Genomic DNA, 12,650 nt, shown 5'->3' on the forward strand with positions numbered 1-12,650 from the left:
TCATTTTTCTTTAACATATTAGAATGTGAACTATATTAGCATCAGTCCTGTATTGTATCGCATGGAAATGATTATGTGCATGATTTTCTGCACAAAATGTAGGTCACCATAATTAAGAAGTCAATTATTATTTGTGTGGCATATTAACTAAAAAGAAACCTCCAGCATTTGGGACACATTACCAGATATTAGATTTACTTGTGTTGAAATTTCCAATCTGCTGTGTCACTCTATAGGGGCAGTTTATAAACAGCTTACACTTTACCTAGGAAAACTATATATATTAAGTTAAGCTTTTGGCAGATATCTAGTTTAAGGCAAACCCTGTATGTCATCACAATATAATCGTAAATATACGAAAAAAAAAAAAAGTTTAGGTGTTTAGAGTTTAGGTGTTTCAGTCACACACATTGCCAACACATAAGCAGCCATCTCTAGAGACAAACATTGGCAGAAAAATTGGTCTTACTAAAAAGCTCAGTGACTTTAAATGTGGGACTGTCATAGAATGCTGCTGGCATAAAGCACTGTGTGCCGGGAACTTCATGAAATGGGTTTCCATGGCTGAGCCGCTGCACACAAGCCAAAGATCACCATGCAAGCATCGGCTGGAGTGGCGTAAAGCACACCGCCACATGACACTGGAGCAGTGTGGGGGGGTGTTTACAATGGGGGGGGACTTGTGATGTCACAGAGACTGATCCGTGCATGCTAGCAGGGATCGGACATTTTTTCCTGCCAGCTTACAGAAGGCAAACGGGCATACCTTACTATTTTATCATCCATAGAACAATCGGCACTCTCCACTCCAGGGGAAGCCTGCACGTTTACGTATAAATACACGGCTTTTCTCTTTAACAGAAGTTAAAAAGACACTCCTGCCATCAAAGACACTCCCCAGCAATATCTCCATGAACCTTGCGGACAGAATCTAACAGGACCCTCTGTCTGCATGCACAGAAAGCATATTTATTTTAATGGGAGCTTTTTACTTTCAGCAGCAAGAGGACCACAGAGGAGGTGATCCCCTACAGCTCTGAAAGTGCTTATTTTTTCTAGGTTTGATGAATGTATATTAAAGTATATACCCAATACACTATGGAAATGGGTTTTATACTGATTGCTTATAGCGGTCGATATATGAAAGACATAGAATGTCATACATACCTTGCACGTGGCTAGCATTCTAAGCCCAGTTTGACAGTTATGAACTCCATAAATAGCTTGCAATCTAAGGATTAAATTAATAGGAGCCCCAAGCAGCTAAACCCTCTAAAACAGACATGGGTATCAAAAGCTATACATTGAACACACAGCATGGGCTTGCCAATACTTACCTATATTAGGGATAGTGACCTTTTTTCTTGAAAATTAATAGAAAAATGTACAACTTTTAAGAAAATGCTACATCACTAAATGCTTTAGTCTCTTAAAAATAACTCGGTTTGTATCCTTAATGTTTATTGCGTAATGAGATGTGACTATTAAAAAATAATATAAGCATAAAAGAATGCTGTGTTGGTTTTATAAATACAATTCAGGAGAATCTGTGTTAACTTTCGAAAATAGATGTCAAAATTCAAATGACATTAAAACAGCAAAAATTCTAACAAACATTGCACTGAATTCATTTATCGCCCTTTCATTAAATTAAAACAAAAAAATTAATATCTGTTAAATCGCATGACATTAAGATAAAAACGTTTTTTTTATGTGAACACATCACAGGATAAAAAAGTAATTATATATTTACAATATTTCTTCAAATTTGGTCACTTTTACATTAGATATGCACACTTCTAAAACTGTGGCAGAATACGTTTTTAGGTGGAGTGCTAAAATTCACATTCTTTCATACACTGTTCACAAGTGCAGTGCTCATGAACCTTATTGCGATCTCTGTTAGATATGTACAATATGGCTCAACAAAAACACAAAGAACTACCCTCGTGTTTAGTTTCAATCCTCAGTGCAACACATTTCTGTCTCTTAAGCACTCGCTACATTAAGGATAATCACACTTTTTTTGTGAAATGTGAGGAGGACTTAATTTTATTTAAATACTTCTACTAAAATCTAGATAAAAAATATCTCCATATTTAAAACCAAGTATTTCACTATTGTTCTGATTCTAACAGGTATATTTTTTTGTGCACAACTAACTTTACAATCTGCATTCTGCACACCGTCCTTCATGTTCTGTATGTTCACGCAGCTTAGCAGACCTATGCTGGAGCTTCTCCACAAATGTGCTAAAAGCAAATCACACCCAAAACAGCTTTTTCTTCCTTCTTTAAGTGGAAGTGGAGAACTTGTGCAGTTACGTTGGTCCTAGATCTATATATCAATAGCCCAAATATATGGTCTGTCGGTGAATTCAGTCTCCAGTTTCATCCCCTGCTTTTTCTGGGATGGCCTCCAAGCTACGTCTTGGTTTGGTTACATCTTGATTTCCAGTGCCTGATTTGCTGAGTCCACAAGAAAGGGCAGCATAATGAATCTGCTTTAGGTTGTCCAAGGTCTCCGTTTTAGCGTATTTCAGTAGATCAGCCTGTCCCTGAGGGGGGAAAAAAATAAAAATACAATTTAGATTTGGTGCCTAAAATGATGCTTCGAGGACAACACAAAATATTTGATAATGACTACATCATAAACCGCTCCTTCCTGTGTGTGCCAGCTCCACATTACGGGGTTTATTCACTAAAGGAAGAGTTGGCAGGAGAGTTATGGTTTAAAAGACCAGATATTCATTATGAACACCCAACACTGGCATGTTGTTCCAGTAAGATGGGCTGAGCTGGCTGTGTATGATGGTTCAATGCGTACGGAGACTTCGAAAAGCCAGCCAAGCTCTTCCTGCAGTAGAAGCTCCTTGAGATCGGCTCTTCATAATGTATAGTGACGTCAAGGACCTGAAAAACTCTCCTGCAAACTCTTGTTTTAGTGAATAAACATGATTATCTGATTAATATACATTAAATATGTGAAACTCTAGTTAAGGCAGAGATGGTTTTAAATGATTGCTCACCCTAGAATTCATCATAGATAACGCAATATGTTATATCCTTTATTTTTGCCCAACTGGTGGCCTCAGTCAGTATGGAAATTTTTAAAAAGTCCAAAGTAGAAAAAATGCAAATTAGCTCTAAAAATGTATTTTAAAAAAATGACCTCCTAACTGTAAAATGGCAAGATAATATAAAAATATTATGAAAAAAAAAACCACAAAACTACAACCCTCCAACATGTTACACAAGTAAACCTTTACATGTCTGACATTCTATTACTTCCTCTTAAGATTAATAGCATAAAAAACAGGATAATTAAGCATTCCCTAGAAACATTCTGAATAAGACATTTTTACATGATTAAAGAATCATTTCTAGAAAGGGTTTGGCACTCAGCAGCGTTAGGAATGAGGTTTCTAGTGCTGCATTTAATTATCAAAGTGTTGAATTGAGTAGAAATGGGACGACACCTAACAGTACTCAGAGGAAGATCAATCATACTTTACAATCAATACCGAACTCCCCAACTTCTACCCCCAGCAAATATTCCATTAATGTTTCGATTCCATGTTGACCAACATCTGACGGCAGTTGGGCAATCTCGGTGTGGCATGAGCTGAGCTGGATCACCATATCTGCACGTCAGCCAAGACAGGCCGACCACATTCCATATATTCAACACCCCACAGCCCCTGGCTTGCACTCTTCCAATCCCAATGAACTGGGACAGGCATTGTGATGGAGTCTAGATCTGCTCCCTCCTAACCCCTACCAATAAAACACACCGGATTCCCTTTCAGAGCTACAGTTCTCAAGACACCACTGCGAATAACAATTTCGACACGTTTCAAAGCCGTAAAAAGTATCATATATATATATATATATATATATATATATATATATATATACACACACACAAACAAATACACACATACATATACACACACACAATTAAAACGGGCAATGAACCCGCTCAGGATTGCCACCCACATCTAGTAATGCTGCTGCAGGCTGCCTTTTTCCCCACTAATGACTATATTCATTCTGCGATCTGAGCAAAAGTAGTAAGGTGGAATTATGTGTCATTATTATTGTGTATTCATACAGATCTCAAATAACATGATGCCTCTTTAAAATAGTACTGAGAAGTGACTAAAGATAGTTCTTGGATTATACAAACCCTGCATGATTCCATTTTGCATAAAAGAAACCCAAACAGCAGATTCTCGTCTTCCTTTAGGAAATTATTACACTGACATATGTGTATTATTATTATCCCTGAGTTTGCTTATTTAAGTAAGACTGGCAGTCGTGGCTGCAGGCGGTGGTGATTCAGTTCTAGGATATCTCTGGAATGCTATGGAGCAAGGTGTAACAATGTACAATGCCTTGGATCTCGCAATATGTTTACAGGGTTAACAATCTCACACAGTATAACAGATGTATTACATTTTCCATACAGAGCATTCCTGATGCCTTTTAATAGCACAAACAGGGTTCTGCCACAAACTATTACCTATAATGGAAACGAGGAAAGCATAACATACAGTTGCCATTTATATTTGAAGCATATTTTGACCATAACGTATTTATGGAGTCTGTTTCTTGGATTCTTAATTCAAAAAAACATGTAATTAGGTTTGAGGCACGTTTTAAAAATCATAAGCTTTAACATGTCGAAACGCACACAGTAAATAAGAAAACTAACCATTAATGTAGAATTTGTGGCATCATTTGCAAATGTTTTAAGTGCGATTTGTTGAGATTTGGACACACAGAACACTTCATGCTGCTATACTATAATGTGTATAGTATCTAAAATAAATAGGTACCCCATTTATTTCCAAAAATACTTTGGGGTGGCACCCATTGCAGCACAAGCCCAGCAAGAATGCCACATTGTTAATTACTCTCCCAATAACAAACCTAGAACACAAAATCATTGTACTCTGGCTCATCCTATCCAAAGTGCACAATGATTCAGGGGTATAAAAAGGTATCCAACCTCTAGAACAGGCTATTTTAGAATACTCCGGTGGGATCCTGATGGTGCCAGGGGCAGTTCTTCATGCAGAACACAGCAGAGGGCAGACACCGGGCTTGTTGAAACAGTCATCACACTGCTCTGTTTAACATTTTGACACTTTCTTGTTGAGACAAGTCGTTGAGACTGTGTTACACACGTGATGGTTACCACTGTTTCTGTCCTTGAACTGTTTTTAATCCAAATATCCCATGATACATAGCCAAGATTGACATGACAAGCGCAAATACACTAACCTCATTTAGCGTTTGTATACCTTTTTAGCACACAACACAAAGACATTAGGCGCTCAAAACTAAAACACAAAGATGTTTTTGGAACCAATATGTCTAAGTAAGTACTTAATATCTTCCCAAACTAGCTTACTATTGAAGCCATTTTAATTACTGTATATAAGTAGGGAGTGGATTCTAAAAGACAAGACATAACTCGCTCTTTTATTAACAGAGCATTCTTAGTGGTTATGCCTATAGGCACAAATATTTTACCTTTATGCAATAATGTTAACAATCTGCATAGCATATGTTAAGTTATCACGCATACACAGGGCAAAGTCAGGTGCTGGTTTGTTGGCTTGCACCTTTTCTACGTTGTATTTATAAGAGACAAACACAAGAAACGTGTGTATGGATAATGACGTAGTTTCATCCAAATTAGCCACTGGTTTCAGCTGTCATAGGGTGACAGATTCAAATGTTGTGGCTTTGTCACAGAGGTTGAGTCCTAAAGAAATAGAGCTACGTGAAGTGCTTGGGTGCCGGGGGGGGATTGTAAAATGATGAAATTAAAATTATGCACCCCCCATGGTGATGGACACCCATGGTGAAGTGCACATGGGGGCAACAAGATGCAGGGATTTGTTAACTGAAACTGTGGACTATTAAATCATAACTAATTCTGATCTAATCCACTGCAGAGTTTCAATGAGTATATTTACATTTAACACACGTAAGCAGCTTTTACTAAGTACTGTGCACAATAATAAAAGAAAGATAAAAGACATAATAATAATAGAAAAATTGTTGTGTTTCCCAATATTTCCCACAGCCGTGTGAATCCCTATCATCTAATAGTATTATGTAAATCATGCTTTGAGATACGGGAGCCGAGTATACACTGCAGGAAACAAAAACACTGGTGCCGAAGGAGGCAGACACCACGCGTGACGGCTGATATCAGCACATGGATCAGTATGCCGTGAGACCGGCCTCTGCTGTATCCAGTTGGTCGGGGGTTATGTGTGCTGTAAAAGGCTGAAAGGATTGGACATTAGGAAGAAAGAGTGAAAGCCGTAGGGAAAACAACCGTGGATTATCAGTAAACAAAATTTGTAGGGGTCACTTTTGAACCAGTCCAGTTGCCAACTTTTAAATTTGAGAAAAGGGAGTGTCTGATACCTCTGCATTATGTTTAGTTTTACTATATATAGGAGTAGCAGTATTCTGACCTCAATGATATCATATTGAACTAGATCACTATTTTGTTTGCCTACTTTTTAAACAGTATTCATAATTTCTCTGCAAATAATGAAAAACAATATTAAAGAACAAAAATGTGCAGTTCATTATAAAATCTAGTGATGTGGGAAAGCCATAATTAAGACAAAAAGCAGACTGAAAAGAGACTTTGTATAACTACAAAATAAACAAAAGTTGTTTTAAAAGCCAAATATGAAATTTCAACAGTTAGTATTTCTAGAAATCAAGACTGCAATGACATTCATAGGCCCTTGCACAATTAAGGATGGGAAATTAATATACCTGTGTGTATACATATATATAAATATATATATATATAAAATATATTGACCTGCCCTTCTATTTCTTTTGACACTGTCAAAAGTTGGACATTGCATATAAAATAATACTTGTGGACAGTGTATAGAATAAAGGTATTTGTACTAATATCATTCAACACAAAAAACAAATTCATTTGTAGCAAATGAACTAATAGGAAATATGTTTTCCACTATATATTTTAATTTATGTTTAATAAAATATATTATACCACCTAAAAAAACATATTAACAGTGTACCCCAGCACAATAAGCAGATTTATATCCATTGTTCCTTCAAACTAAAACTAATTAAACTTATGTTAACAAAACAGGAACTTCAAACACAAAAGTCCTGACAACAAAGAATTCCAACCTATCAGTACCCTGCATTGTGTTACATAATTGCAGGCTACATATTTGTAGTCCTGGAGAAAAATATGAATGGGACAAGAATTCATTAGTTACAGCGTCATGTTCAGCATAATTCTACTGACCACTGCTATTTTTGCATAAAAAGGAATATAACATAATCGGAGAGTTATTTCAGAATATTTAAAGAATAAATTACAAGGCTTGTATTTTTGTGTTCCTAAAGTGACGTTCTTCTATTTCAGCCTAGGATACTGTTGGCTTTTTTTTTCATTATACGATAGGGATGAGACGGACCAGGAGGAAACGGAACACAGCAGTAATTTGATGATGAACAGTTCGAGGACATATGGTTGGCTTGTGATGAAATGAGCAGAGAACACAAAAAAAAGGGAAAAAACGATAACTGCTAATGGTAAAACACTGGCTAAAATCTACCTTTAGAATTGTTATGTTCCATGTGAAGCTCTCCACGGCTTTGATCATCTTCCTTTCCTTTAAACCTTCTTTAGCCCCGATGGAGTTCAAATTCTCATGGAATTCCATAGCTGGAAGAGAGACAATATACATGTTGGTATTTTCAGGATTTCCTGATAGGATGTCTGTTTCTATAATCTTGTGTTTTTTGTTTTTTTTCATTGAGCGGCTTTGCCTAATCTTAACATTATTAAGAAAGAGATAAGATTCTAAGCATTAAGAACTTCAAAAGCAGATTGGCATGCAAAAAAACCCCATCCAAACAAGATTTGAGATTGGGTTGAAACATTTGCGGTTTGATAAAATGGTCTTTAAAGCTGCTGTTCCACATAGACAAAATATTAAAGTAACAGTCTAACCAACGCGTTTTACTGAAAAGCAGCCAAGAACATTCATGCCAGCCAACAATTAATGTTCATAGATCACAAGAGCAGGGCTCTTAATTTGTGTTAATCTTATTTTCAAATGTTGTATTGGCAATTGCTATTGTAATAGGGCTATGGAATCTGTATAAATGTGATGTATTTATAGATAGCATACATGTACATGGTTGTTGCTGTTCTTATTGACTAGAATAGCAGTTCTACACTATTAAAATTCTTCTGGGGAGGGTTTGGTTATTCTATAGTACTAAGAATGATGTTTCAAATGTCACAGATAGCTACCCAAGTGTTAAATTCAGAGTCGATGCAACAGCACATTTAATATAATTTCTCTACATTAAATTTTTATAAGTTTTTCATAATAGGCAGTTAAATGGATATTATAATTTAACATGTTAAGCCTTGCAGACTGAAGGATGAAGAACATCAACACACTATCCATGTATCCCTTGAATGTTGTGACAGTCCATGAGAGGGACCTAAGACACATCCTATGTAGTTGTACCTCCAGTGTCCTATTTCCTTTGGACCCCCCCCCCCAAAAAAAACGGTAATGCATTTGACACTCACTGAAGGAGATATACCGTACTTGGTGATGCTATACCGGAGCTGAAAGGTTCACAAATGAACGTCAACAAGTATGAAAACACAACTTAAAAGGAACTATCTACATGGACCAGGACTACTTCAAGACCAGCCAATGATAAAGGAAGCTGTATTTCCACTATAAGTGAAGAGCTAACGGTCAAATGTGAAAACTACCAATTGTTCAGGTAAAGTAGAGCTGTAGCTCACAAAAAAAGTATTTTATTTACAGGGCAATATCTGCCCTTACCTTTTTTTTTTTTTTTTAAACTTCTTTTGTTCTGGAACTTTTAGAAAGTTCTAACTTTTTTTTTTTTTTATAAATAAAAATACACTAAACATAAAGTTGCTCAAAATCCTGCTACAGTATGCCTACCGTTAGTGAATAGTTTCTGCTCATGGAGGATCATGTTGTGAGTAAATATTGTGAAGCTTTTTTTTTTTTACAATTATAGGTGATTTGGCTTTAGAGAATGCCTCTGAGAAAGGCTCACAGCGGAAACACTCTGTGTATCCACCAACTTTGTCTGAACCACTTTCCTGTACCCTATGCATTCGTCATTCTATGTAACACGTCTTTTGTACACATCATGGCATATTTAACTTATTCTATATTCTTCAGAAGAAAAAGGCCCGCTGTGAAAGCTTTTTATGACAAAATTACAAAAACAGGAGTACCAGCCATAATCTGATAGAACTGCAGCAAAAACACAAAGACCCTTTACTGTTCTGTTCAGATATGTAGTCCTACGGCAGGCCTGACCCTTTTACAATGCAAGTAATACTCCTGAACGCGGCTGCTGGCGATCAAATAAGAGCCTGCTGTGAGGTTACCTACTGGGTGTACAAGTGCATAAGAGAGGTCATTCTAATTTATTTCACACCTGTTACTCTGGAGGCTAATAATATATATAGTGTGTTTTATACCAGGTGTGCTTCTGGCCAACGCTAGTCATTAACCAAGGTTACAGATAACAAGAAATCACTGTGGCAGTGAGAAGAATTGGACAATCCCTTTTCATTATTATCATTTATTATATGTGGCTTTCAGAAAGAAAAAAGATAATTCTGGAAGAGAAAATAAACCATTCAGGAAAATAATTTACAATATAAAAAAAAAACAAATGAGGTTGTCTAGAAGTGTTGCTCTATTTATCATTGTGGAAAAGATGAGTTATGCGGACTTGGGTATGGTTGTCATTCTTTTATGTCTATTATACACTGGCACAGCATTCTCTTGTCTGCCAGAATGTGCCAGTGACATAATTTGGGCAAATCCCTGGCATCATGATGGCTTTAACTATACTTAGTAGTATTTGTTGAATGAAGAACACAAAATAGAATCTTGAATTCCCTATATCTACTTAGAATTGACACATATACAACATGACTGGAATGTAATCATATATATACCAGGTACAAGAACAGTAGCGTTACACTAGTACTTTCAATCTGGAAAATATTTTTATTTCTATTTGATGCAATTTTATTTAAGATTTTTAACATTGAGTTTGGCATCTCAGATCAATGTAGTTGGTAATTAAAGTTCAGAATACTCTGTACTTGCCCAATTAGCACTTAACATGAAGCTGTAAATCTAGGTTTCATTTATCAGCTGAGATTTCTTCCATCTACCATTTATGTGGCTGTAGCTCTAGCAACTACAATATTCAATATCGGTAATTGTTTAAAAGAAAAAAAAAAGTTTTGTCATATGATTTAGATCTGAAGATCTTTCTCAAGGCTAGCACCACTTCCCTCCATTCAAGATGCCAAAAAACCTTCTGACGTGGACCAGTGGCAAATTGAATGAATGATGATATTGGATGGTTTCCCCTACAATTTGGCCATACAATAATGGAAATGAAGATAAAGATTCCACGAGGAACCACTGCTTTTCTATAAGTATGCTACATCTCTTCCGGTTTCATAATGTCTTGTTGATTTCATCTCCAATTCCTGCATCATTTATGTGAAATCATTATTATGCTTCATCAATCACAGTTACTTCAATTATTCTCAAAGTGCATTTCAATGTACGGTAATATTATGGTTCCCAAAAGGCATTTTCATTTCAGCTCTAATCACCCTTATTCCTCACCAGGTTCAAGTCTAAAGGTAAACCCCAGCGTTCAGATAAACATTAAACTATAGATAGGCTAGGTTTCCACTTGGGTTTTTGTCCTGCGTTTTTTTTCTTGATGAAAAACGCCAAGAAAACTGCCACTGCATTTTCCTGCGTTTTGGCGTTTTTTCTGGAGTTTTTTCTGGCGTTTTAGCCTTTCTGTGGAAATTGCTTTTATTGACCTTAGGCAGTTTTTCCAGCCTTTACAAGTTAGAAGTTTCACCCAGCTAAAAGGGATTAGGATAAATGGCAAGTATCTGCCCCCTCCTGATGTCATTTACTTGGTAGAGTTCTACTTAAACGCCCCGGCGGACCCTTTTGTCTCTTTTCTGTGGTTTGTAAGGCATGCTTTATTCTGAATGTCTGCTCCTCTAGGAAGATTGGCCCCAAATGATGGTGCAAATTGTTTGCTGTTGCTTTTGGCACGCAGGATCCAGTTGATGCGTTGCGTATGTTTGTTTGTAATGGCATGTTTGTTCCAAATGGTGTAAAATTCAATATGAACTTTGTTTTGTGTGAAACTGTTTGTTTCCAGCCTATTTCTCTTAGGACACACAGATACTGGGTCCATCCTCTGCATTGTAACTGTGGAAAAAAAGCCATAAAAAACGCCAAGGCAATAAACCCACATGGCTTTTTCATGGCGTTTTTTCTCTCCCATAGACTTCTATTGGAGAAAAACGCCAAGATTTCCTTGCAAAAAACGCCAGAGTGTCAACATGCTGCGATTTTTGAACAAAAAAACGCCAAACAAAAAAACGCCAAACAAAAAAACGCCAAGTGGATATGGCATTCTGCGATTTCCTATTGAAGAACAGCTAACATCTGGCCAGGTGGCGCTATTGGCGTTTTTAGCAAAAAAAACCCAAGTGGAAACCTAGCCATATAGGGGCTGAGGAAATCATCTCAAATTGACTGAAAACATAATGTAGAGTATACAATGTCTATTTCCACTGACATGAAGAATTAATAAATGTAAAAAAATGAACACCAAAATATATTTCTCAATAATATAAGTTATGCTCATTAATATGTATAATGTCTAATATACTTTACAAATCACTGAGCTCTGTATTTTACTTCTTCTATTGTTGTCTCATTAGGTGGCAAAGACTCCATATTATTGAGTTTCTATTCTGCATGAGCCATGCGCATATTTATAATAGATTGGCAGAAAGAGTATTTAGCAGCTGTAAGTGTATATCCAAATGCGTTTTTTTGTGTTGTATATCTGTGATACCCTACCATCCTGTAATAAACCAATCAGATTATAATTTCTTCTGGTTATAATTTCTTCAGTTATACTGAAACCATATATAAAGATTCTAGCCATGGATTTAAAGGGCTAGAGGTAAAATCAAACGTTGCACTGGGTTAGATGGTGCTTGTGTGCCGTTACCCGTTACATCAAAATCTCAACTATCAAGATTTCAAGTTTACAGAGTGGCCAACACCTCTAAATGCCAGCGTGACCCATATATATATATATAGCTCCAAACTCCTCTCCCTAACATCCTCCTCTGGTCTCTCTCAATGGACTAATTCCCCTACGCACACCGAGGGACACTCACTTGACCTGGTTTTCTCCAGATCATGCTCCCTTTCAGACTTCTCCATCTACCCGTTTCCTCTGTCTGACCACCACCTTCTATCCTTTTCTCCAGTGCTAACCCCTAACAAGACATACTTACAGCGCTCAGCTCATACTTGTAGGCCATTACCAGACAATACCATGACCCAACTGTCAGCCTCACTTGAACCTCTCTTACCTTCCATGTTAACCCTTTCCTGCCCAGACACAGCAGCCTCTTTTTATAACAACACACTTGCTTCATCCCTCGACACCATAGCTCCAATTACTACAAGTTACCCCCGACAAGTT

General features: G+C 36.8%; 1 protein-coding gene across 1 annotated transcript in view; it reads right to left on the bottom strand.

Moving 5' to 3' along the window:
* Window positions 1–2,377: 2,377 nt before the first annotated feature.
* The window catches only part of LOC149300784 (inactive phospholipase C-like protein 2), an 88,953-nt gene continuing 78,680 nt past the window's right edge, over window positions 2,378–12,650 (bottom strand). Inside the window, exons 5-6 of the mRNA XM_089484848.1 lie at window positions 7,637–7,746; window positions 2,378–2,557 (exon numbers count right to left, since the gene is read on the bottom strand). Coding sequence (XP_089340974.1) covers window positions 2,378–2,557; window positions 7,637–7,746 — 290 coding nt within the window. The remainder of the gene's footprint in view (window positions 2,558–7,636; window positions 7,747–12,650) is intronic.

Source organism: Sceloporus occidentalis, unplaced genomic scaffold, assembly GCF_023333645.1.
Source record: "Sceloporus occidentalis isolate IW3139 unplaced genomic scaffold, rSceOcc1.0.p SCAF_23, whole genome shotgun sequence".
Classification (NCBI taxonomy): Eukaryota; Metazoa; Chordata; class Lepidosauria; order Squamata; family Phrynosomatidae; genus Sceloporus; species Sceloporus occidentalis.